Below are 24,559 nucleotides of genomic sequence, written 5' to 3' on the forward strand. Positions count from 1 at the left end.
TTAGCTACAACTCTGCTTCTACTGGGTTTAGAGACATCATACATACACCATTTTAAAGTTTTTTATAAGCTATATTTTTGCTTAGAATGTTTTTTCGATAAAATACTTAATTTTTATGTATTTGCGAAAAGCTGTCGAAAAACTTGTTTTTTTATTGAAAAATGAACATAATATTAACTCGCAAATAACTCGAAAGGTATTTACTTAGGCAAAAAATTCTATAGAACAAAAGTTGCTCAGAATTAGTCAGTTTATTTATTTCCGGACTTATTTTGAACGTATATTTTTTCACCCTTAAGAAGAGGTGAAACTCACCCCCAGGGTAAAAGCACACATCGACACAATATCACTTTTTTCTTTGACATGTTAGCCATGTGTATGCCAAATCTAATATCAAGCAAGCGGTTCTTTAAAATTTACAGCAAAAACCGTGAGTAAATGAACTATATTTTTCTACTTTTAATAATCTAATTCTAATTGCATGAATGCATACACGAGTATTTCTAAGCTGTACCATAATATTCCTAAAGCACATTTACATAATCTCTGGATGCTTTTATATAAAAAAAAAAACAAAACGATCATACACGCAGTTATGTCACAGATAAAAGATAAGTCAACAACCGCTAGAATCATAAAACTATAGTCAATCAGTTCGTTCCATTAGAACTCCACTGGTATCAACATTATCAGGAAGATTGATGGAGATGGCAGTACAAACAAGTTATTTGAGTTAAAGTATTAGCAAACATTCTGATGTATATCTTCCGCTTAGAAAGATTGCCTTTTAGAAAGACAAGACAATAAATTACGTAATTCAGAGTATGTTGTCGTTTTCATTTAACTTAAATAGTTAAAATAACTGGTGCTCCCACCGATGTCGACATAAGAACCATATAATCGGCGATTTTATTTTATACAATTTATCTATCACTGCATCGTTCAATTTTTTTGTATGTAGTACATATTCGAAATAAAATAGGTTTGTCATTCGCACCTTTTATTTACCTCTATAACGAAATATATTTAATTGATCGAATCGAATAGTCCTGTCGCCAGGGGTGGTATAACGGCCTCCTTAATTCAGATGGACTTACCCAAGTTTTTTATGTATTTTGGCCCGTAGAACACGCATTTTTTGGTTAACAGTCGATCCGGATGTCGATAAGATTGTTATAAACAAAGAACTTGAGGAATCACATAACACCGATTTTTCGCAAAACAAAACATTTTTTTTTTTGTATTTTTTGGGTGACTCTCAGCAAAAAATGGTCTTAAGGTAGAATTCCGCACCAAGCGACCGAGACAGGAGACCGCGACAGGCGACAGATTGGTCGGGAAAGGCGATAGTTGGTCGCTGGTCTCGGTCGCGGGCTGCAGCACTACCCCGATATAATTGCATTGAGAGCAATAGTGGGGAAACCTCGCCAATCTGTCGCCTGTCGCGGTCTCCTGTCTCGGTCGCATGGTGCGGAAGTCTACCTTTACAAGTTCTTTCGTAGGATGCATAGTTTTCGAGATAAACGCGGTTAAACTTTCAAAAAATCGAAAAAGTGCAATTTTTGAACCCGACTAACTTTTGATTAAAAAATAAAATAGCAATTCTGCTTACTGCATTTGAAAGTTTAAGTCAAATTCTATCGGTTTTGATTATTTGCATTGCTAAAATTTAGTTTTTATTTGTTAAACAAAGCCATAAACACATAGTGTTTCACGTGTCCAATGCATGCTTTTTAATGTACGTAATCTACGTAGAAATTGTATGTATGCGCGCCTACTCGTTCGATTTCAAATGAGAAATGCATTAAAAACATCATTCAATCACTATGTGTTTATAGCTTTGTTTAACAATAAAAAAAATAATTTTTAGCAATGAAAGTAATTAAAACCGATAGAATTTGACTTGAACTTTCAAATGCGGTAAGCAGAATTGCTATTTTATTTTTCAATCAAAAGTTATTAGGGTTCAAAAATTGCAATTTTTCGATTTTTTGAAAGTTCAACCGCGTTTATGTCGAAAACTATGCATCCTACGAAAAAACTTGTAAAACATTTTTTGGTTAAAATGACCCAAAAAATACAAAAAAAAATGTTTTGTTTTGCGAAAAATCGCTGTTATGTGATTCCTCAAGTTCTTTGTTTATAACAATCTTATCGACGTCCGGATCGACTGTTACCCAAAAAATTCGTGTTCTACGGGTCAAAATACATAAAAAAAACTTGGGTAAGTCCATCTGAATTAAGGTGACCGTTGTACCCCCACTGGCGACAGGACTAGAAGGTATTGTTTGCGATATTAGGTACTTCTAGTAAATCGAAACGTTGGTATCAACGTATTTTCAACTCCAATTTTGGTTAATAGTCGTAGCAATAAAGCACTGAACCTCCGAAAAAAAAAAAAGGACAAGACAGATCTTAATAATAATTCTTTTTGCATTCGATTCGTGAATGCGCCACGAAACTTTGTGAACCGGAGCCATGATATAATATTGAAAAACTGCATACAAAAAATGCATTCTTAAAGTGCATCTCAAACAGACAATAAAAAAAATTCAGAACTCATCAATTATCAGCGGAAATGAGTTCAATTTGGTTACTCGGGGGTTTTTGGGGTCGCTGAAAACGAATATGACGTCAAAAGTGATATCCGGAGTACCTGGTGCCCAGGGTACTGTGTACCTCGTCTTGTGGAGTTTTCGGCAAATTCATTAAAAATTAGTCAAAAATCATTACTCGGGGGGTTTTTGGGGCCGCTAACGACGAATATGACATCGGAAGTAATTTCCGGAGTACATACCTGGTGCAGAGGGTACCCACTGTTTACCTCGTCTTGTGGAGTTTTCGGCAAAAAATGTATTAAAAAATTAGTCAAAATTAATTACTCGGGGGTTTTTGGGGTCGCTAACGACGAATATGACATCGGAAGCGATCTCCGGATTACCTGGTACCCAGGGTACCTACTTCTTATGGAGTTTTCGGCAAATTCATTCAAAAATTAGCCAAAAATCATTACTCGGGGTTTTTTGAGACGCAGACGACGAATATGACATCGGAAGTGCTCTACGGAGTACTTGGTACCCACGGTACCTACTGTTTACCTCGTTTTCGGGAGTTTTTGGCAAATTCATTAAAAAATTAGTTAAAATTCATTACTTAGTGGTTTTTGGGGTATCTGACGACGAATATGACATCGGAAGTAATCTCCGGTGTACCTGGTGCCCAGGGTACCTACTGTTTATCTCGTAACTAATGATGTTTGACTAATGTTTTAATGAATTTGCCGAAAACTCCAGAAAACGAGGTAAACAGTAGGTACCCTGGGTATCAGGTACTCCGTAGATCACTTCCGATGTCATATTCGTCGTCAGCGACCCACAAACCCCCGAGTAATGATTTTTGGCTATTTTTTTAATGAGTTTGCCGAAAACTTCATAAGAAGTAGTTACCCTGGGCACCAGGTATTCCGGAGATCGCTTCCGATGTCATATTCGTCGTTAGCGACCCCAAAAATGCACGAGTAATTATTTTTGCCTAATTTTTTAATAATGTTTTTGCCGAAAACTCCACAAGAGAGCTAAGCAGTAGGTACTCTGGGCATTAAGTACTCCGAAAATCACTTCCGATGTCATATTCGTCGTTAGCGGCCCCAAAAGCCCGCGAGTAATGATTTTTGACTAATTTTTTAATGAATTTTAATGACGAGGTAAACAGTAGGTACTCTTGGCAACAGGTACTCCGGAGATCACTTTTGACGTCATATTCGTTTTCAGCGACCCCAAAAACCCCCCGAGTAACAAAATTGAACTCATTTCCGCCGATAATTGACGAGTTCTGAATTTTTTTTATCTGTTTGAGATGCACTTTAAAAATGCATTTTTTCAATATTATATCATAGCTCCGGTTCACGAAGTTTCATGGTGCATTCACGAATCGAATGCAAAAATAATTAAGATCCGTTTTGTCCTTTTTTTTTCGGAGGTAAGGCCGATTTTAGTGGTTTATTGCTGCTTCATTTATAATCGCCATTAAAGATAGAAAATATTTTATCATCATCATCATCATTGGCCCTACAACTCCTGGTGAGTCTTGCCCTGTTCTAAAATCAGCTTCCATTCCTTCCTATCTAGTCCTGTCACCAGGGGGGGTACAACGGCCTTCTTAATTCAGATGGACTTACCCAAGTTTTTTTTTATGTATTTTGACCCGTAGAACACGAATTTTTTGGGTAACAGTTGATCCGGATGTCGATAAGTTTGTTATAAACAAAGAACTTGAGGAATTACATAACAGCCATTTTTCGCAAAACAAAACATTTTTTTGTATTTTTTGGATGATTCTCAGCAAAAAATGGTCTTACAAGTTTTTTCGTAGGATGCATAGTTTTAGAGATAAACGCGGTTGAACTTTCAAAAAATCGAAAAGTGCAATTTTTTAACCCGAATAACTTTTGATTATGTAACGTCCTGTAAATTTAAATTTTAAATAGGCTTAGGTAATAAAATTAAAAATAATTGTAAACATATCACACAAAATTGAAAAATGTATCCATGAATATTATAACACACTGTAAATTTAGATTATAAGTAGGCTAAGGGCCGGTTGTTCGAACACTAATCAACAATGATCACTATCAAATATTTAATTACTGTCACCAACTGTCATTGTCAACTTTGGTTGGGTTGCTGAAAACATAATTGATTATAATTATGAGATTAGTTAATCAATTAACATACCAATTATTAACATAATTGATTAAGTAATTGCATAATTGTAATGAATAATTATGTTTTCAGCAACCCAATCAAAGTTGACATTGACAGTTGTGACAGTAATTAAATATTTGATAATGATCATTTTTGATTAGCGTTCGAACAACCAGCCCTTAGATGATTAAATTAATTGTTGTTGTAATACCATACAAAAAACAAATAGTCTGGCTAATTGGCTAAAGCCATTATAAAATAAAATAAAAAAAAACTTTTGATTAAAAAATAAACTAGCAATTCTGCTTACTGCAGTTGAAAGTTCAAGTCAAATTCTATCGGTTTTGATTATTTGCATTGCTAAAAATTAAGTTTTTATTTGTTAAACAAAGCCATAAACACATAGTGTTTCCCGTGCCCAATGCAAGCGTTTTAATGTACGTAATCTACGTAGAAATTGTGTGTATGCGCGCCTACTCGTTCGATTTCAAATGGGAAATGCATTGAAAACATCATGCAATTATTATGTGTTTATAGCTTTGTTTAACAATAAAAAAAATAATTTTTAGCAATAAAAGTAATCAAAACCGATAGAATTTGTCTTTAACTTTCAAATGCGGTAAGGAGAATTGCTATTTTATTTTTCAATCAAAAGTTATTCGGGTTAAAAAATTGCATTTTTTTCGATTTTTTGAAAGTTCAACCGCGTTTATGTCGAAAACTATGCATCCTACGAAAAAACTTGTAAAAACATTTTTTGCTTAGAATGGCCCAAAAAATACAAAACAATGTTTTGTTTTGCGAAAAATCGCTGTTATATGATTCCTCAAGTTCTTTGTTTATAACAATCTTATCGACATCCGGATCGACTGTTACCCAAAAAATTCGTGTTCTACGGGTCAAAATACATAAAAAAAAACTTGGGTAAGTCCATCTGAATTAAGGAGGCCGTTGTACCCCCACTGGCGACAGGACTAATCCCTCGCCTTGGTTTTCCAATTTCGTACTCTATTAACACTCGTAAGTCGTTTTCCACCTGGTCCTCTTTTCCTCGCTCCATCCAGTCTTTGGTTATAAACGTGTTTTGACGGCTCCATCTGTCCATTCTCTCTAAGTGTCCTAGCCTGTTTATTTTGGAACCTATCAATACTATAGGTTCACTATGAAGGCGGTAAAGCTCAAAATTATAGCGTCTATGCCATAATTCGTTCTTCTGCACGGCTTTATAAATATTTCTGAGGATTTTACGTTCAAAACAGCTTATGAATGTTACGTTCACTATGGAGACCAAAGGATGGTATCCTAGCCTAGAGCATAGTATCCTGCTCTTCAAATTCGTGAATTCTGACATTCAAAATAATGCATTTATTTTACATAGCGATCGATAATATAGTTTCGATCGCCAGGTAAAATAAATGCATTATTTTATATGCGAGAATTCACGAATATGAAGAGTAGGATACTATGCTCTAGGCTAGGACACCATGCGATGTACTCCGTAGTGAACGTAACCTAAGAGTTCTGTATATCAATATTTTTGTTTTTTTTTTGTGACTATGTTCGATGTTAAAAGTTTCTTTAATCCATAGTATGCTCTATTTGTTAGATATAAGTACAGAGTGAGTTTGTAATTTGGAATAAATTCAATATCTCAGATACTACTCGTTTTTTTTTTAAAAATGCTTAGACCCGTCGATTAGTATTTCAAATTGTCCTTTTTGACATACAATAATAATGTATACAGGGTGTCCCAATTTAGAGATATCACGTCATCGTTAATGTTCTTAAATTACTCAATTACTGTCGTCAATTAGATAAATTACTTAAGTTACTGTCATTTTGATAGCTATTTTGATAGGGTGTGTAAAGTTATACAAAACTGCAAAATATCAAATTTTTATTCTCTACCTTTTACAAGATAATAAACAATAACAAAGTTGTCTTAGTATGGTATAGTTAGACCCAAACCCAGACATCCAAAGTGAAAGTTATTCTCCAACACCAAACTGTTCTATATGGTCCACATAATGTTCAGAAAAAAGTCACACCGTTTTGAGCGTCGGGTTTGGGGGGGAGAGGGGGCAGAAATCTGCAAATTCGTAGTTTTTTACGTTTTTCGTCAATATTTCTAAAACTAAGCGGTTTAGCATGAACAACCCTCTACACAAAATTGTTCTACATTAAATTTGAAATAAAAAGGCCCTATGCATAACCCTTCTAAAATGAACGGTTACAAAGTTATGGAGGTAGTATAGTATAATTGGTCCAAAAAAGGCCTAACCCAGACATCCAAAGTAAAAGTTTTCCTTCAACACCAAATTGTTCTATATGGTCCACATATTGTTCAGTAAAAAGTTACACCATTTTGAGCGTCCGGTTTGGGGGGGAGATGGGGTCGAAGTCGGTAAATTAGTAGTTTTTTTAGGTTTTTCGTCAATATTTCTAAAACTATGCTTTAGCGTAAGGAATGTTTTATAGAAAAATATTCTACATAAAATTTAAAACAAAAAAGGTTTATACATAATTGTTATAAAATCAACGGTTCCAGAGTTACGGAGGGTGAAAAGTGGAGGTTTTCGATACTTTTTATATCTACCGATTTCTCCCCCGTCTCCCCCCCCAAACCCGACGCTCAAAATGGTGTGACTTTTTTCTGAACATTATGTGGACCATATAGAATAATTTGGAGTTAGAGGATAACTTTCACTTTGGGTGTCTGGGTTTTTGGTATAGTTATATCATAAATATTGCCCAATAAATATAAAAAGTATTGAAATCCTCGACTTTTCACCCTCCGTACCTCTGGAACCGTTGATTTTATAACAATTATGTATAGAACATTTTTTGTTTTAAATTTCATATAGAATATTTTTGTATATTTCATTGTTTACGGTAGAGCATAGTTTTGGAAATATTGACGAAAAACTTAAAAAACTACTAATTTACCGGCTTCTCTCCCATCTCCCGCCCAAACCGGACGCTCAAAATGGTGTAACTTTTAACTGAACAATATGTGGCCCATATAGAACATTTTGGTGTTGGAGGAAAACTTTTACTTTGGATGTTTGGGTTAGGCCTTTTTTTGGACCAGCTATACTATACTACCTCCGTAACTTTGGAACCATTCATTTTAGAAAGATTATGCATAGGGCCTTTTTTATTTTAAATTTAATGTAGAACAATTTTGTATAGAGGGTTGTTCATGCTAAACCGCATAGTTTTAGAAATATTGGCGGAAAACTTAAAAAACTACAAATTTAGCGATTTCTCCCCCCTCTCCCCCCCCCAAACCCGACGCTCAAAATGGTGTGACTTTTTTCTGGATATTGTGTGGACCATATAGAATAATTTGGTGTTGAAGGATAACTTTCACTTTGGATGTCTGGGTTATGCCATCTTTTGGATCAACTATACTATACTATCTGTAATTTGGAATAAATTAAATAATTCAAATACTAATTGTTTTTTTGAAAAATGCCCAGACCCATCGATTAGTATTTCAAATTGTCATTTTTGACATAGAATAATAATGTATACAGGGTGTTCCAATTTAGATATATGACGTCATCGTTGATTTTCTTAAATGGCAACACTGTCATGTTAATAGCTATTTTGATAGGGTGTGTAAAGTTATACATAACTCCAAAATTTCAAATTTTTATTGCCTATAATTTACAAGATAATAAAATATAACAAAGTTATGAAAAACAAGTAATCAAATAATAATTGAATTTAATTATTTCAATTAAGCAAATGCACATAATGTTGCCCTCAATTACTGTCAAATAGTCAATGGGCAACATTATGAGCTTTTTCTTAATTGAAATAATTAAATTCAATTATTATTTGATTACATGTTTTTCATTACTTTGTTATTTTTTAGTATTTTGTTGTGTTGCCATTTACGAAAATCAACGATGACGTCATATCTCTAAATTGGGACACCCTGTATACATTATTATTGTATGTCAAAAAGGACAATTTGAAATACTAATCGACGGGTCTGAGCATTTTTCAAAAAAACTATTAGTATTTGAGATATTGAATTTATTCCAAATTACAGACTCACTCTGTATTATACGTCTGTTGTTTTTGGTAGTTATTGTGTTATGTACTTTGGTTGATCGTGAGCCTAGATATATGAACTCTCTTACTCATTCGAAAGTAGATGTTCCAACCGTTATATCTTCGGGCCTTGCTAGTTGCTTATGTTTGTCACCTTCATGTACTTTGTTTTACTAGTATTTAAAGTATTATAGCCCCATTCTTTTTTGCTGTTGTTTCTAATGCCGTGAACTATTGGACATTGGACCAGGTTCGCTTTTCTTCTTGCTATGATATCGATGTCATTCGTATACGTTAAGCTCGCACTTCACTCTCGCCGAAGTCGATCTAGGTTCAACAAGTACGAGAGTGTAGACGGCCACCTTGTGTAACTTTGCCTCACTTCGTTCTACTTCCATTCTCTGTCGGTCTGGTCAAAGGGATCTTTGTCGGTATCGCACTTCGAACGAGTGTGTAGAGAGGGTACTTCGGACTTCGGTCAACTTTGGCGAAGTAACTTCGCCGAGAGTGTGGAGCCCGTTTTAGTATTTGTACACTCCTATTAATAATGATTCCTCTTGTTTGTTCTTTGTTATTCCAGATTTTCTAATAACTTTCACTAGACTCCAGAGCAATGTTGAATAGAATGCACGATAGGCTATCTCCCTGTCAAAGTCCTATTTGTGTCTGGAAAGTTGTTGATACTCCGTTCTGCACTCCAACCAACTCATAACATTACACTCGACGGTAGAGACTTGAGAGGGTTGCTTTCACCAATATCACTAATAGTAAATATTTCTGATAGGTACGTTAAAAATTCTATTGTATATTACAGAAAATGTACTCGACGGACACCTCCTAATATGTTAGTTTGTCCTTTTATTGCTGGAATTTTTTACGGCATGCTAGTTAATGAATATTTACTAGCATGGTTATACTGGCAAATCTTCATTTGCAAAGTTCCGATATTTTCAATTACAAAGTTGCATTTTAATGGGACCATAATTTTATTAAAATGCTTAACAAACATAAAATAAGAGGAACTGAAAAACTTTTCTCATTTCATCAGAAAGCACAATGACCACTAACCTAGTCAACAATGTTGTCACATTTCTTGAAGTTTTTGAGTAATAAAATTCTGTGAAAATTAGAAAACTTTTAGTTTTCGACTTAATGTATTTAAGGAACTTTCATTTAGCATTGATCTATTACTTAGGTTTCTTTCTTATTAAAGTTTAGAAGGAAATAATATTTAATTTCCATAAACACGAACTAAAATAAAAACAAAAGACTAAGTTTTCACTCTAATGGCATATAGCATATCCCACCAGAATGAAAACAATGGGAACCTTCTCTGGTTACACCTCCGAGGCTTCTACAATTTGCAAGCCATACGGATGCTGAGACTAAGGAAGATGAGGGAATTCTACAATTTACAATTCACGTCCCATCTGCTCAGCGCGGTAAAGTTCCAACGAGACTGGTTCCCTTCATACTCCACACAGAGTAAATGTAAATCAAAAATGAATAACCATTTTCAATTTCGTTGCAAAACGAAAATACAGCCGAACCATATTCCAGTCCAATCAGAGAGTGCCGCAAGCACCTCTACCGGTTTCGCAACTTATTAGTCTCTCATCAGGAGGCACATATGCTGCTCTCCCCGATCCAACCAAAACAAACCCCAGCGTGCAGCCCCGAATTGCAACGAACGAAATGGCATAGATGCCCTAGCGGCAACTGCTAGCAAAAGACTAAGTTTTCACTCTAATGGCATATAGCATATCCCACCAGAATGAAAACAATGGGAACCTTCTCTGGTTACACCTCCGAGGCTTCTACAATTTGCAAGCCATACGGATGCTGAGACTAAGGAAGATGAGGGAATTCTACAATTTACAATTCACGTCCCATCTGCTCAGCGCGGTAAAGTTCCAACGAGACTGGTTCCCTTCATACTCCACACAGAGTAAATGTAAATCAAAAATGAATAACCATTTTCAATTTCGTTGCAAGTCTTTTGCTAGCAGTTGCCGCTAGGGCATCTATGCCATTTCGTTCGTTGCAATTCGGGACTGCACGCTGGGGTTTGTTTTGGTTGGATCGGGGAGAGCAGCATATGTGCCTCCAGATGAGAGACTAATAAGTTTCGAAACCGGTAGAGGTGCTTGCGGCACTCTCTGATTGGACTGGAATATGGTTCGGCTGTATTTTCGTTTTGCAACGAAATTGAAAATGGTTATTCATTTTTAAAATAAAAACCTTAAAAAGTTTAATTTTCTTGGAAAATGCTGATACCCGTCAATGGAAAATGGCTAATGGCCAAAAATAGATCCGTCCATTTGGCTTGTGTAGATCTTAAGAAGGCTTATGACTCGATATCTAGAACCAAGCTATGGGAAGCAGTGGAAGACATCGAAGTTCCACGAATATTAATAAAAGCAATAAAAGCCCGCCTCCTCCTCTATATTTTCTCCTTCGTAAGGGTGTAGTGGCGTCATGTAAGTCGTTTGACTATTTCTGTCCAATTCTCTATCTCCTGCGCGTGTTGTTTTGCTTCGGAGAATGAGTAACCAGTCATGTCCTTTATTTGGTCCAACCATCATAATGGAGATCTTCCTCTGGATCTTCTGCCCTCTACGTTGCCTTCAACTATCATTCGTTCCATGCCTTCTCTTCTTCTAGTTATATGTCCAAAATATCTCAGTATATTTTGATTGATAGTTGTGCTGAGTCTAGTTTTTATGTTAAGTTCGGCTAATATTGAATGATTTGTGCGATGTGCGGTCCATGGTATGCGCAACATTCTCCGGTAGACCCACATTTCAAATGCATTATACGTTTTGAATCTGCTTTTTTGATGATCCAAGTCTCTGAAGCGTAGGTGGCGATAGGAAATATTAAGGCGTAATTTTGTGTATTTTGTAATGTCAGTTCTTCCATATTTTTGTGAGTTTGGCTGTTGCCGATCTGGCCATTATGAGGCGCCTACGGATCTCGTCTTCGCATCCTCAACTGTTAGTAATAACTGAGCCTAAGTAATTAAATTGTCTGACCACTTCGTAACCTAACGCACCCACTCCGCAATAAAAGCACTCTACAAGAATAACAAAGTAGCTATCAAAACGGCAATATACCTATATGCAGTTCATTTAAGACGACAAAGGGACTAATACAGGGCTGCTTCATTTGCTGACGACCAAATAATGATCTCAGATGACGAAGATGACTACAGTTTTATGATGAGAAAACTGGAACAGGAATATACAAAGAATGGGATGGAAATAAACCTAAAGAAAACTAATTACCTAACAACGGAGAATACAGAAATAGGATGGAGAATACAGATGGAAATAGACGAATGTAAACAAATCAAAGGAACAGACAAGTACAAGTATTTGAGTTTCATATCAAACATGAAACATGGAACAACTGAAGAAGATATAAAAAATAGACTAAGACCAATAAGAGACTGCATACGAGAATTGAACCCGGTACTGTGGGTTAAGAACATCAGTATAAAAACAAAAAAAAAAAGAATACCTACATATAACAACATGACAAGAAGTATCCTCACTTATGGGGGTGAAAATTGGACAAATAAGAAAACCAAAAACAAAATAAGAGCACAGAGATGGAATTGCCAAGGAGAAGCTGCAGTGTAACAAGAAGAGATAGAACAAATAACATAGAGATTATGAAAAGAATGGGAATGAACTCAGATACAATAGACTACATCGAACAGAAGAGATTAACCTGGTACGAACATGTCAGAAGAGCAGACCAAAATCGGCGGATAAACCGAATAACAGAGTGGAGCCCGATAAGATAAAGGAAGAGAGGCAGACCCCGAAGATCTTTCAGACATGACGTGGACGAAGCAATGAATAGAAGAAATCTGCATGAGCGGACTGGCAAAATAGAAAGTACTGGAGAGAACGGCCCAGTGAAGGGATACAGTGAAAACTGTAAAAATCCTTAGATAAGAAAGTTATATTATACGAGTATAGGTACTACTGTGGCAGACACATATACCTACGTATGCAAAAACAAGTTATTCATTGAAGAACACAAACTCGCATAGTATTAAGAAATAGAACTGGTACTAGAACTGGATTGTGAAACAGATTTCTGAAAGGGCAGTTATAGACGGTATCTTCAAATCGAAAGATGCTAACACAATTAATTTAGTAAACTAGTAATAATTGTATGTATTGTTTACATTCCAATATCAATTTTTTAATTGGAAAGTATTAAAAAAGTGTAAGAAATATAATAAATAGTTCATTACTATCGTAAATCAACTGAGCAACAATAGTCCAGAGAAATAAGGTTTTTGTCGGGACACTTTAGCAGCCAGGTTGCAAATGGATTTTTTGGGTACTATATATATATATATATATATATATATATATATATATATATATATATATATATATATATATATATATATATATACCTAATACATTATAAATACAAAAATGCCCGTCACAGTTCGGACGAGAAATTTGGTTATTAAGAAATAAGGGTCAAAAATGGCAGTTTCTTCGTAAATACAGTTTTTTCGTAATCGCTACAGGTAAAAATAGGGTAATTAAATATCTTATTTATAATATTCTTCTTTTTGTAGATGAGCCAAGGTTTAAAATGACACTTTTTGAATTTTGGTCCGATCCTTTTTTGTTTCGGAAAGTGCAAAATAAGACTAAAATTTCAAAAATAAAAAATGTGGTATAACTTTTGCGAAAATGGCCTTAAGACTTTCATATTGCACGAAAAGTTGAGTCAAACATTCCATATAATGCACAAAAAATTTTAAGACGATTTGTCAATTAATTTAAATTTTATTCAATTTGTTTATCGCAAAGAGCTTTTTTTCGCAATGTTATTGTTCAGAAAATAATAATGACATAGCAATTCTATGGAAGCCAGATACAAGAGTGATAGTTAAATAGTTAAATTTTTAAAGTATTGAAAAAAATCATTAAAAAGTCGTTTTTATCACTTCCAAAAAAGTTTAGTAAAATAGAGTCATTTTTGGCTTCTAAACAATTTGATTAAATTTGTTAATATTGACTATAGAGTAAATCTACTTTAGGATTTCAAGAGCTGGTATTTTTATACGAATTTTCAGAAAAAAAACTTTTTGCCTAGGTTAATTACGTTCAAAGTTAGCCACTTTTATTATTTAATTCGCAGTTACTTCTATTTACATACATCAAATTCTCCTGTAACAGTGTTAGTTACCATACTACTTCGAAACGGCTTGGCCGATTTTTATACAATTTTACACGTTTATCCTGTAGGACGTTGAAGAGGTTTTAATCTATTTTTTATACCCATAAGTTATAAGGGGGGTTGCCCCCTGACTTTTTTTTATTTTTTTGGACAAAATTATTTACCTTAATTTTATATGATGTAGAATTAAAAAATACATACAACCCCTAATTTTCACTCTTCTATCACCAACCCCCCCTAAGTACTTGTTAATAGCCATCTATATATTTACATCTATAAAATTCTCCTGTCACGCTGTTAGTTTCCATACTCATCCGAGACCGCTTGATCGATTTTTATTAAATTACATATGTATATTCGGTAGGTCTTAGAATCGGTCGTAATCTATTTTTCATATACCTGAATGATAAGGGGAGTTAACCCTAACATTTTGTAATGTTAGGTGGGGTTGTGTGTACATAACGTACTCTATAAGACTACGAGTACATACAAATTTAAAAAATTATGATCAAAATCCATCAACAAGTTCCAGCGATATTAATCGCAGCATATGTTTGCACAATCAATTTCATTTTTTGAGTGCACGTATTTTAATAATTCTCCTCCACCGACCACGAATTAATTCCGTTCGGGCGCCATTTTTAAAGCTTTATTAACGACTCTGTTGAGGTTCAAAGTTTACTCAAACTTTTACACATAACCTATATATTATCTTCAACTTCAAAAAGCTCCGTGAAGTTAGCCCGAAAAAGTCGGGAAAAAAAATGCGATTGATGCCATTCGTTTGTCCATTGATTGTCCACGTTTGTCCACCATTTTATTTCGTTAGTCCACCCATCAATTCTTTTTTATAAACAAAAATTTTTTTTCGGGCTAACTTCACAAATCCACAAATTTTCGAAAATTTAAAAAAACTCTTGCTATATTGTTTGTCCATCGTTTGTCCATGTTTGTCCACCACATAATTTTTTTTGTCCACCCTCTGAAACAACCCCCTGGTAATTGTAATTATTTTTTTATTTCTTAATTCGGGCTAACTTCACGTCCGTTTAAACGCGTATTTTAAAGTTAATTCGGGTGAAAAATCACAACTACCCGTTTGTCCACCCCTTCGCAGCGTTTGTCCAGCCCCTTAAAGTGCGAAACAATCCCCTAGTTAATTGTACTTATTTTTTTATTTCTTTATTCGGGCTAACTTCACGTTCTCTTAAATGGGCATTTAAACGTTTATTCGGGTGCAGAATCACAACTGCCCGTTTGTCCACCCTTTCGCAGCGTTTGTCCAACCACTTAAAGTGCGAAACAACCCCCTCGTTAATTGTAATTATTTTTTTATTTCTTTATTCGGGCTTGCTTCACGTTCCCTTAAATGGGCATTTAAACGTTAATTCGGGTGCAGAATCACAACTACCCGTTTGTCCACTCCTTCGCAGCGTTTGTCCAACCCCTTAAAGTGCGAAACAACCCCCTCGTCAATTGTAATTATTTTTTTATTTCTTTATTCGGGCTAACTTCACGTTCTCTTAAATGGGCATTTAAACGTTAATTCGGGTGCAGAACCACAACTACCCGTTTGTCCATTCCTTCGCAACGTTTGTCCAACCCCTTAAAGTGCGAAACAACCCCCCTGTTAATTGTAATTATTTTTTTATTTCTTAATTCGGGCTAGCTTTTAAATGCCCATTTAAGGGAATATGAAGCTAGCCAGAATTAAGAAATAAAAAAATAATTACAATTAACAGGGGGGTTCTTTCGCACTTTAAGGGGTTGGGCAAACGTTGCGAAGGGGTGGACAAACGGGTAGTTGTGATTCTTCACCCGAATTAACGTTTAAATACCTATTTTAGAGAATTTGAAGTTAGCCCGAATTAAGAATTAAAAAAATAATTAGGTTATACAATTAACGAGGGGGTTGTTTCGCACTTTAAGGGGTTGGACAAACGCTGGGAAGGGGTGGACAAACGGGTAGTTGTGATTCTGCACCAGAATTAACGTTTAAATGCCTATTTAAGAGAACGTGAAGTTAGCCCGAATAAAGAAATTAAAAAATAATTACAATTAACGAGGGGGTTGTTTCGCACTTTAAGGGGTTGGACAAACGCTGCGAAGGGGTGGACAAACGAGTAGTTGTGATTATGCACCCGAATTAACGTTTAAATGCCCATTTAAGAGAACGTGAAGTTAGCCCGAATAAAGAAATTAAAAAATAATTACAATTAACGAGGGGGTTGTTTCGCACTTTAAGGGGTTGGACAAACGCTGGGAAGGGGTGGACAAACGGGTAGTTGTGATTCTGCACCCGAATTAACGTTTAAATGCCTATTTAAGAGAACGTGAAGTTAGCCCGAATAAAGAAATAAAAAAATAATTACAATTAACAGGGGGGTTGTTTCGCACTTTAAGGGGTTGGACAAACGCTGCGAAGGGGTGGACAAACGAGTAGTTGTGATTATGCACCCGAATTAACGTTTAAATGCCCATTTAAGAGAACGTGAAGTTAGCCCGAATAAAGAAATTAAAAAATAATTACAATTAACGAGGGGGTTGTTTCGCACTTTAAGGGGTTGGACAAACGCTGGGAAGGGGTGGACAAACGGGTAGTTGTGATTCTGCACCCGAATTAACGTTTAAATGCCTATTTTAGAGAATTTGAAGTTAGCCCGAATTAAGAATTAAAAAAATAATTAGGTTATACAATTAACGAGGGGGTTGTTTCGCACTTTAAGGGGCTGGACAAACGCTGCGAAGGGGTGGACAAACGGGTAGTTGTGATTCTGCACCCGAATTAACGTTTAAATGCCTATTTAAGAGAACGTGAAGTTAGCCCGAATAAAGAAATAAAAAAATAATTACAATTAACAGGGGGGTTGTTTCGCACTTTAAGGGGTTGGACAAACGCTGCGAAGGGGTGGACAAACGAGTAGTTGTGATTATGCACCCGAATTAACGTTTAAATGCCCATTTAAGAGAACGTGAAGTTAGCCCGAATAAAGAAATTAAAAAATAATTACAATTAACGAGGGGGTTGTTTCGCACTTTAAGGGGTTGGACAAACGCTGGGAAGGGGTGGACAAACGGGTAGTTGTGATTCTGCACCCGAATTAACGTTTAAATGCCTATTTAAGAGAACGTGAAGTTAGCCCGAATAAAGAAATAAAAAAATAATTACAATTAACAGGGGGGTTGTTTCGCACTTTAAGGGGTTGGACAAACGCTGCGAAGGGGTGGACAAACGAGTAGTTGTGATTATGCACCCGAATTAACGTTTAAATGCCCATTTAAGAGAACGTGAAGTTAGCCCGAATAAAGAAATTAAAAAATAATTACAATTAACGAGGGGGTTGTTTCGCACTTTAAGGGGTTGGACAAACGCTGGGAAGGGGTGGACAAACGGGTAGTTGTGATTCTGCACCCGAATTAACGTTTAAATGCCTATTTAAGAGAACGTGAAGTTAGCCCGAATAAAGAAATAAAAAAATAATTACAATTAACAGGGGGGTTGTTTCGCACTTTAAGGGGTTGGACAAACGCTGCGAAGGGGTGGACAAACGAGTAGTTGTGATTATGCACCCGAATTAACGTTTAAATGCCCATTTAAGAGAACGTGAAGTTAGCCCGAATAAAGAAATTAAAAAATAATTACAATTAACGAGGGGGTTGTTTCGCACTTTAAGGGGTTGGACAAACGCTGCGAAGGGGTGGACAAACGGGTAGTTGTGATTCTGCACCCGAATTAACGTTTAAATGCCTATTTAAGAGAACGTGAAGTTAGCCCGAATAAAGAAATAAAAAAATAATTACAATTAACAGGGGGGTTATTTCGCACTTTAAGGGGTTGGACAAACGCTGCGAAGGGGTGGACAAACGAGTAGTTGTGATTATGCACCCGAATTAACGTTTAAATGCCCATTTAAGAGAACGTGAAGTTAGCCCGAATAAAGAAATTAAAAAATAATTACAATTAACGAGGGGGTTGTTTCGCACTTTAAGGGGTTGGACAAACGCTGCGAAGGGGTGGACAAACGGGTAGTTGTGATTCTGCACCCGAATTAACGTTTAAATGCCTATTTAAGAGAACGTGAAGTTAGCCCGAATAAAGAAATAAAAAAATAATTACAATTAACAGGGGGGTTATTTCGCACTTTAAGGGGTTGGACAAACGCTGCGAAGGGGTGGACAAACGAGTAGTTGTGATTATGCACCCGAATTAACGTTTAAATGCCCATTTAAGAGAACGTGAAGTTAGCCCGAATAAAGAAATTAAAAAATAATTACAATTACCGAGGGGGTTGTTTCGCACTTTAAGGGTTGGACAAACGCTGCGAAGGGGTGGACAAACGGGTAGTTGTGATTCTGCACCCGAATTAACGTTTAAATACCTATTTTAGAGAATTTGAAGTTAGCCCGAATTAAGAATTAAAAAAATAATTAGGTTATACAATTAACGAGGGGGTTGTTTCGCACTTTAAGGGGCTGGACAAACGCTGCGAAGGGGTGGACAAACGAGTAGTTGTGATTCTTCACCCGAATTAACTTTAAAATACACGTTTAAATGGACGTGAAGTTAGCCTGAATTAAGAAATAAAAAAATAATTACAATTAACAGGGGGGTTGTTTCGCACTTTAAGGGGTTGGACAAACGCTGCAAAGGGGTGGACAGACGCTTAGTTGTGATTCTGCACCCGAATTAACGTTTAAATGCCCATTTAAGAGAACGTGAAGTTAGCCCGAATTAAGAAATAAAAAAATAATTACAATTAACAGGGGGTTGTTTCAGAGGGTGCACAAAAAAATTATGTGGTGGACAAACATGGACAAACGATGGACAAACAATATAGCAAGAGTTTTTTTAAATTTTCGAAAATTTGTGGATTTGTGAAGTTAGCCCGAAAAAAAATTTTTGTTTATAAAAAAGAATTGATGGGTGCACTAACGAAATAAAATGGTGGACAAACGTGGACAATCAATGGACAAACGAATGGCATCAATCGCATTTTTTTTCCCGACTTTTTCGGGCTAAGTTCACGGACCTACTTCAAAATGGCTCTAGTTAGGTTGCTTAATGGTTATAAACAAAGTAGCCGTCAATTAAATAAAAAAAGTGGCTAACTTTGACCGTAATTAACCTAGGCGAAAAGTTTTTCTTTAAAAATTCGTATAAAAATACCAGTTTTTCAAATTCCATTGTAGTTTTAGCCTACAGTCAATATTAACAAAGTTATTCAAATTGTTTATAAGCCAAAAATGACTCTATTTTAGTAAAATGTTTTCTGAGTGATAAAAATGACTTTTTAATGATTTTTTTTAAATGCGGTGGAAATATGACTATTCTTCTTTCATGTTGTTTTTCGCAGAATTGCTGTATCATTATTATTTTCTGAACAATAACGTTGCGAAAAAAACCTCTTCGGGATAAACAAATTGAGTAAAATTTAAACTAATTGACGCATCGTCTTAAAATTTTTTGTGCATTGTATGAACTGTTTGACTCTACTTTTCATGCCATATGAAAGTCCTAAATTCATTTTCGCATAAATTATAGCAAATTTTTTATTTTCGAAATTTTAGTTTTATTTTGCAATATCCGAAGCAACAAATGATCGGACCAAAATTTAAAAAGCGTTATTTTAAACCTTGGCTCATCTACTAAAAGAAAAATATTATAAATAAGATATTTAATTACCCTAATTTTACCTGTAGCGATTTAAACGAAAAAACATTTGTTACCCTTATTTTTTAATAACTAAATTTCTCGTCCAAACTGTGACGGGCATTTTTGTATTTATAATGTATTAGGTTAAGTAAGTATTAGGGACACTGGCTGCTCAAGTGTCCCAAACATGGTATATTTTTGCCTTATTTCCCTGATGTACAACCAGTACAACCTGTCCTATAAACTTTTGTCATTAATATAAACCACAAAATTATTTTTTTAAATTTTAAACTTGTTTTTAGATTTATGTTCTTTTTTTTTCGCTTCGAGTCGATTGATTTATATTATAAAAAATGTTTTAATAACATGATTTCCATTATACATACAACCTATTATATAGGTATAATGTTGACAAGGTGATTATCGCATTGATAGAAAAACCAGTAACAAATACATTGAATTAAAGTATTTTTCGTAAAAAGTAACTTACCTTTTGAATTTTGCAAATAACAGTAGCAGGTTGTACATCGTGTGACATGTGACGAGTGTCCAGTAAACAAATAGCACAAACACATATCTTACAAATGGAACAAAACATGTTGAGAGTCTCTTCAACATGTTCAGGGCAATTTCCTGTTTTGCCTTTTGTGGAGCTATTCAAACCTCTCTTGGGGTCAGATAAGACGTGTTTAGCTAGAGGACCTCTCAGAGGATGGCAGGATTCGCGGCAAGAAGTGCAGTATCTGACTTCGCACTGTTCGCACATTACAGTGGCATCGTTGGCCGGTTCTTTTTCGCACATCTGACATTTTAACGACAAATTCTTAATTTCACTGTACTTCTCGACGATGTTTTGCATGATTCTGTATTTGGGAAGATTGTGGACCCCATTTTCGTCGAAGTAAACTAGTTTATGGCACACGGGGCAAGCAACACTCAGGGTACTCGCTACCGACAAATTATTTTCAATATAACTGCTAGGTCTAGAGGCACAAATAACCCCACTGTCAGTTTCGCTCAGTATTGACAACTTGTCACTTTCTTGATAGTCTCCTGAACTTCCCGATGTTACACTTTCCGCATTTTCTGGCACAGAGTTTAAGGTCGAAGTTGTGTTATGTGTGTTAGCCGGCTGCTGAAGATGGATAGCGCAAAGTAAACATAAAGAATGATGACACGGAAGAAGGACGGGATTGCTGAAAAATTGTTTACAAGCGGGGCAACATAGTTCTTCATCCATCGTAAGTTTGGCCTTTACACACGAACACCACGCACCAACCAACTACCGACTACACGCTACAACCCTACTACAACTTACAACTGTGCCAGGCATTGGCTCTTGAGCTTTGAAAGTCGCGAGTCGCGAGATCGAGACTTGAATGCTTGAGCGGTGTTGCCAGCTTTACGACAAAGGAATCCCGAATTTCAGTATTTATAGGTATTTTTTTAAACGCTTTTATTTAGTTCAATAGTTTGCGTCAAATCTTTAGACGTTAATTTGACTGCGTTCTCTCCAATGCAAATGAATGAAAATTTGCAGACATATACATTCGCGGGAACAATACACGAATAATCAATAAAATTTTTTTTTTTGTTTATTAATTATTGTTTAAATAAAAAAAAACGATTTTAATGGAAAATGCTTAAATTGTCTTGTTTTATACAATGTAAAAACTTGAAACTTTTACGGATTGTAGCTAATGATATTATGAAATTTATATTATGAAAAATGTAAATTTCATATTATGAAATACAGTCAAACCCGCTTATTAGAATACCTCTTAAAGGAATATCCCGGTTTAAGGAATAGAAATTTGAGGTCCCAAAACGTTTCTACTAGCGACCAATGATCGGTTATTAGAATATCCCGGTTATAGGAATACTTTTGATTAGCACGAAGGCTATTCTAATATGCGGGTTCGACTGTATACATAATTTCACTTTTTACGTTAATTGTTTACGTTATGCATCATAAATAAACAATAAAATTTCAAAATTTTTGCCGATTCCGACTATTTTTCATATTAGTACATCATATGTTTTATACATATTTTAATAAACATGACGATATATTTTAATGTTTGAAAAGTGTAAGACTAAAAAGTAAAAAATAAAAAAATATGAAAAAAAAAATTTTAAGAAACGCTTTTCTTTAGTTACGAGTGACTAAAATTAACATATAAAAAAAGTCAACCAAAAAGCAAAAAATAAAAAAAAATTGAAAAAATCTAACACATTCGTCAAAGAAAAGCGTGGCGCGTCTTCATCGAATAAACGGTTTTCGCCCCACGCTTTTCTTTGACGAATGTGTTAGATTTTTTCAATTTTTTTTATTTTTTGCTTTTTAGTTGACTTTTTTTATATTTTAATTTTAGTCACTCGTAACTAAAGAAAAGCGTTTCTTAAATTTTTTTTTCATATTTTTTTTATTATTTTTAATAATTTACACTAGGTACGTAGAAGTCGTTCATGAACTTGCTGTTATTATTCTGGAATTACATAGTCATTTAGTTAATTTACCATAACATTTTTTATTAAGTACCTACTTATTTTAGTGGAGTCTGAGTCTAAAAATAAAAAATGCATAACATTCCACTTAGAGAAATTCTATTAAGGCCATCGGTACATAATTCGCAAATATTTTACGGTTATCCCTACTTTTTCTGTCTTTATACGGCAAATTACGTGTAGTAAAATTCTCACTGGTATGGATATGTAAACTTTACTTGACAATGTCATCATTAACTTTAAAGATGGCTTTTGAGCGTTCTTGGATAACTGTTACTTGTATAATTAATTGCCTTAATTATTAATTCAGTTAATTAATATGATAATTTTTTCACTAACTATATATTCAGTGATTGTAATAATTTATCTACTGTACAACAAAAACTAATAATCAATCGAGAAAAGAGGAAAAGTGATAAAGTGATTTTTTAATAATATGTTGTTACTATGAAACGCTTACAATTTTAAACATCTTTAACATCAAAATACTTGGATCACTGAATATATCCTGGTGTATTCTTTATAATAATAATTGTAGGTATAATAAATAACTTTTTATTAAGTTCACGTCTTAAATCAATTATTTATCAAATTATACACTATCAATATTCTTTAATCAACAACTCAAAATATTCCCCGATGCCATGTAAAATATTTAAAATTGTCACTGTCTGACTGACAATATGCTGACAATATTCTATTCGACTGAGTGCATTGTGTTCATTTTTTTCGAATCCTGAAAAAACCAATAAATATTTTTGAAAATTTTAAACTCAGAATGAAAGACTAAATTATTACCGAGGGCCGAAAGTCCCTTAGAATAAATAAAAAGTTTATTTTGAATGAGATATTTGAAACTAAAAATCATACTAAATTTTCTCCTAGTTTTTCACCTCTATAGAAGTTTCAAAGGGACTTTCAGCCCTCGCTAATAACGTAATCTTTTATTCTGCGTTTAAATTTTTCAAAAATACTTATTAGTTTTCTCAGGATTCGAAAAAAATCCCATTTGAATAGTATTGGAGCAGAAACTACGTACCCATCCCCTTAGGACCGTTCCTCGCGATTCTGGGCATAGCTGAATTCCAATGTAAAAGTTTAAATAAAATAACGCAAAAACTATGGCAGATATTGACATAATTCTTTTTTTATACGGAAGGTATTAAAAAGTTCTAGTGCATTATTTCTTTATAAATTATTAAATTGTTTTAGTAATATTTTTTTTGTTTAAAATTAACGTAAAAAAAATTTAAACAAATACGTCACTATAAAATTTTTCCCAATTTCCGAATCTGTTTTTGTTTGTAACATAAAGTGTAACACAAAGCACGTATTTTGTTTATACTTTTTAAAAAGTCTCAAAGTTCTGCAAAAAGTTATCTCTCTCGGTCCTCACAGCTCACATAGTCCAGAGAAATAAGGTTTTTGTCGGGACACTTAAGCAGCCAGGTTGCAAATGGGTTTTTTGGGTACTATATACCTAATACATTATAAATACAAAAATGCCCGTCACAGTTTGGACGAGAAATTTAGTTATTAAAAAGTAAAAATAGGGTAATTATATAAATTATTTAAAGTATTTCTTCTTCTTCTTTAAGTACCGTGCCCAAATTTTTAGGCGTGGGTAGCTTCCATAACAATTTGCCGATATCGTTCTCGATCTTGTGCGGCATGTAACAATTGATCTGCTGATAAGCCAGTCCATTGACGAACGTTTCGGAGCCATGAATATTTCTTTCGACCAATTCATCTTTTTCCGTCGATCTTTCCATTGAGTATTAACTGCAGCATCCTGTATCTGCTACCTCTCATTATATGCCCCAGATATTCAAGTTTTCTCTTTTTTATCATCTTCATTAAGTCACCTTCGCCTTGACCTACTCTGTTTAAGACTTCTCTGTTTGAAATGCGTTGAACCCAAGATATTCTGAGCATTCTACGATACGACCACATCTCAAAGGCTTCTAATTTGTTCATCATGTTAACCTTCATGATCCAGGTTTCAGATCCATATAGTAATACAGGATACACATAACATTTTAGGAACTTGATTCTTAGTTGTAAATTCAGCTGAGAGTTGCTCAGAATAGATCTAAGTTTCATAAATGCTCCTCTTGCAATTTCTATACGAGTTTTAATTTCTTCATCCGGATTTAGTGTCTCGTTTATCCAACATCCTAGGTATTTAAAATGGTTAACTTTTGTTATTGATTCATCATTGACAATTAGTTGCATAGGGCCGACGTCTTGTTTACTAACCACAAGTAACTTTGTCTTTGTTGCATTTATCTTAAGTCCGTTATTAAAGTATTTGCATTTTAGTAGATCAGCCAAGGTTTAAAATGGCACTTTTTTAATTTTGGTTCGATCATTTTTTGCTTCGGAAATTGCAATATAAGTCTAAAATTTCAAA

The 24,559-nt window shown here is 34.7% G+C and overlaps 1 protein-coding gene across 2 annotated transcripts in view; it reads right to left on the bottom strand.

The window, feature by feature from the left end:
* Positions 1-20,995, bottom strand: part of LOC114335720 (E3 ubiquitin-protein ligase TRIM9) — a 470,622-nt gene extending 449,627 nt beyond the window's left edge. Inside the window, exon 1 of one of the 2 annotated variants that reach the window (XM_050645194.1) lies at positions 20,129-20,995. In XM_050645194.1, the coding sequence (XP_050501151.1) occupies positions 20,129-20,878 (750 nt within the window). In that variant the 5' untranslated portion in view covers positions 20,879-20,995. The remainder of the gene's footprint in view (positions 1-20,128) is intronic. The other variant, XM_050645193.1, reaches the window with a different exon arrangement.
* Positions 20,996-24,559: the final 3,564 nt, after the last annotated feature.

The sequence above is a fragment of the Diabrotica virgifera genome, chromosome 3 (assembly GCF_917563875.1).
Source record: "Diabrotica virgifera virgifera chromosome 3, PGI_DIABVI_V3a".
Taxonomy (NCBI): Eukaryota; Metazoa; Arthropoda; class Insecta; order Coleoptera; family Chrysomelidae; genus Diabrotica; species Diabrotica virgifera.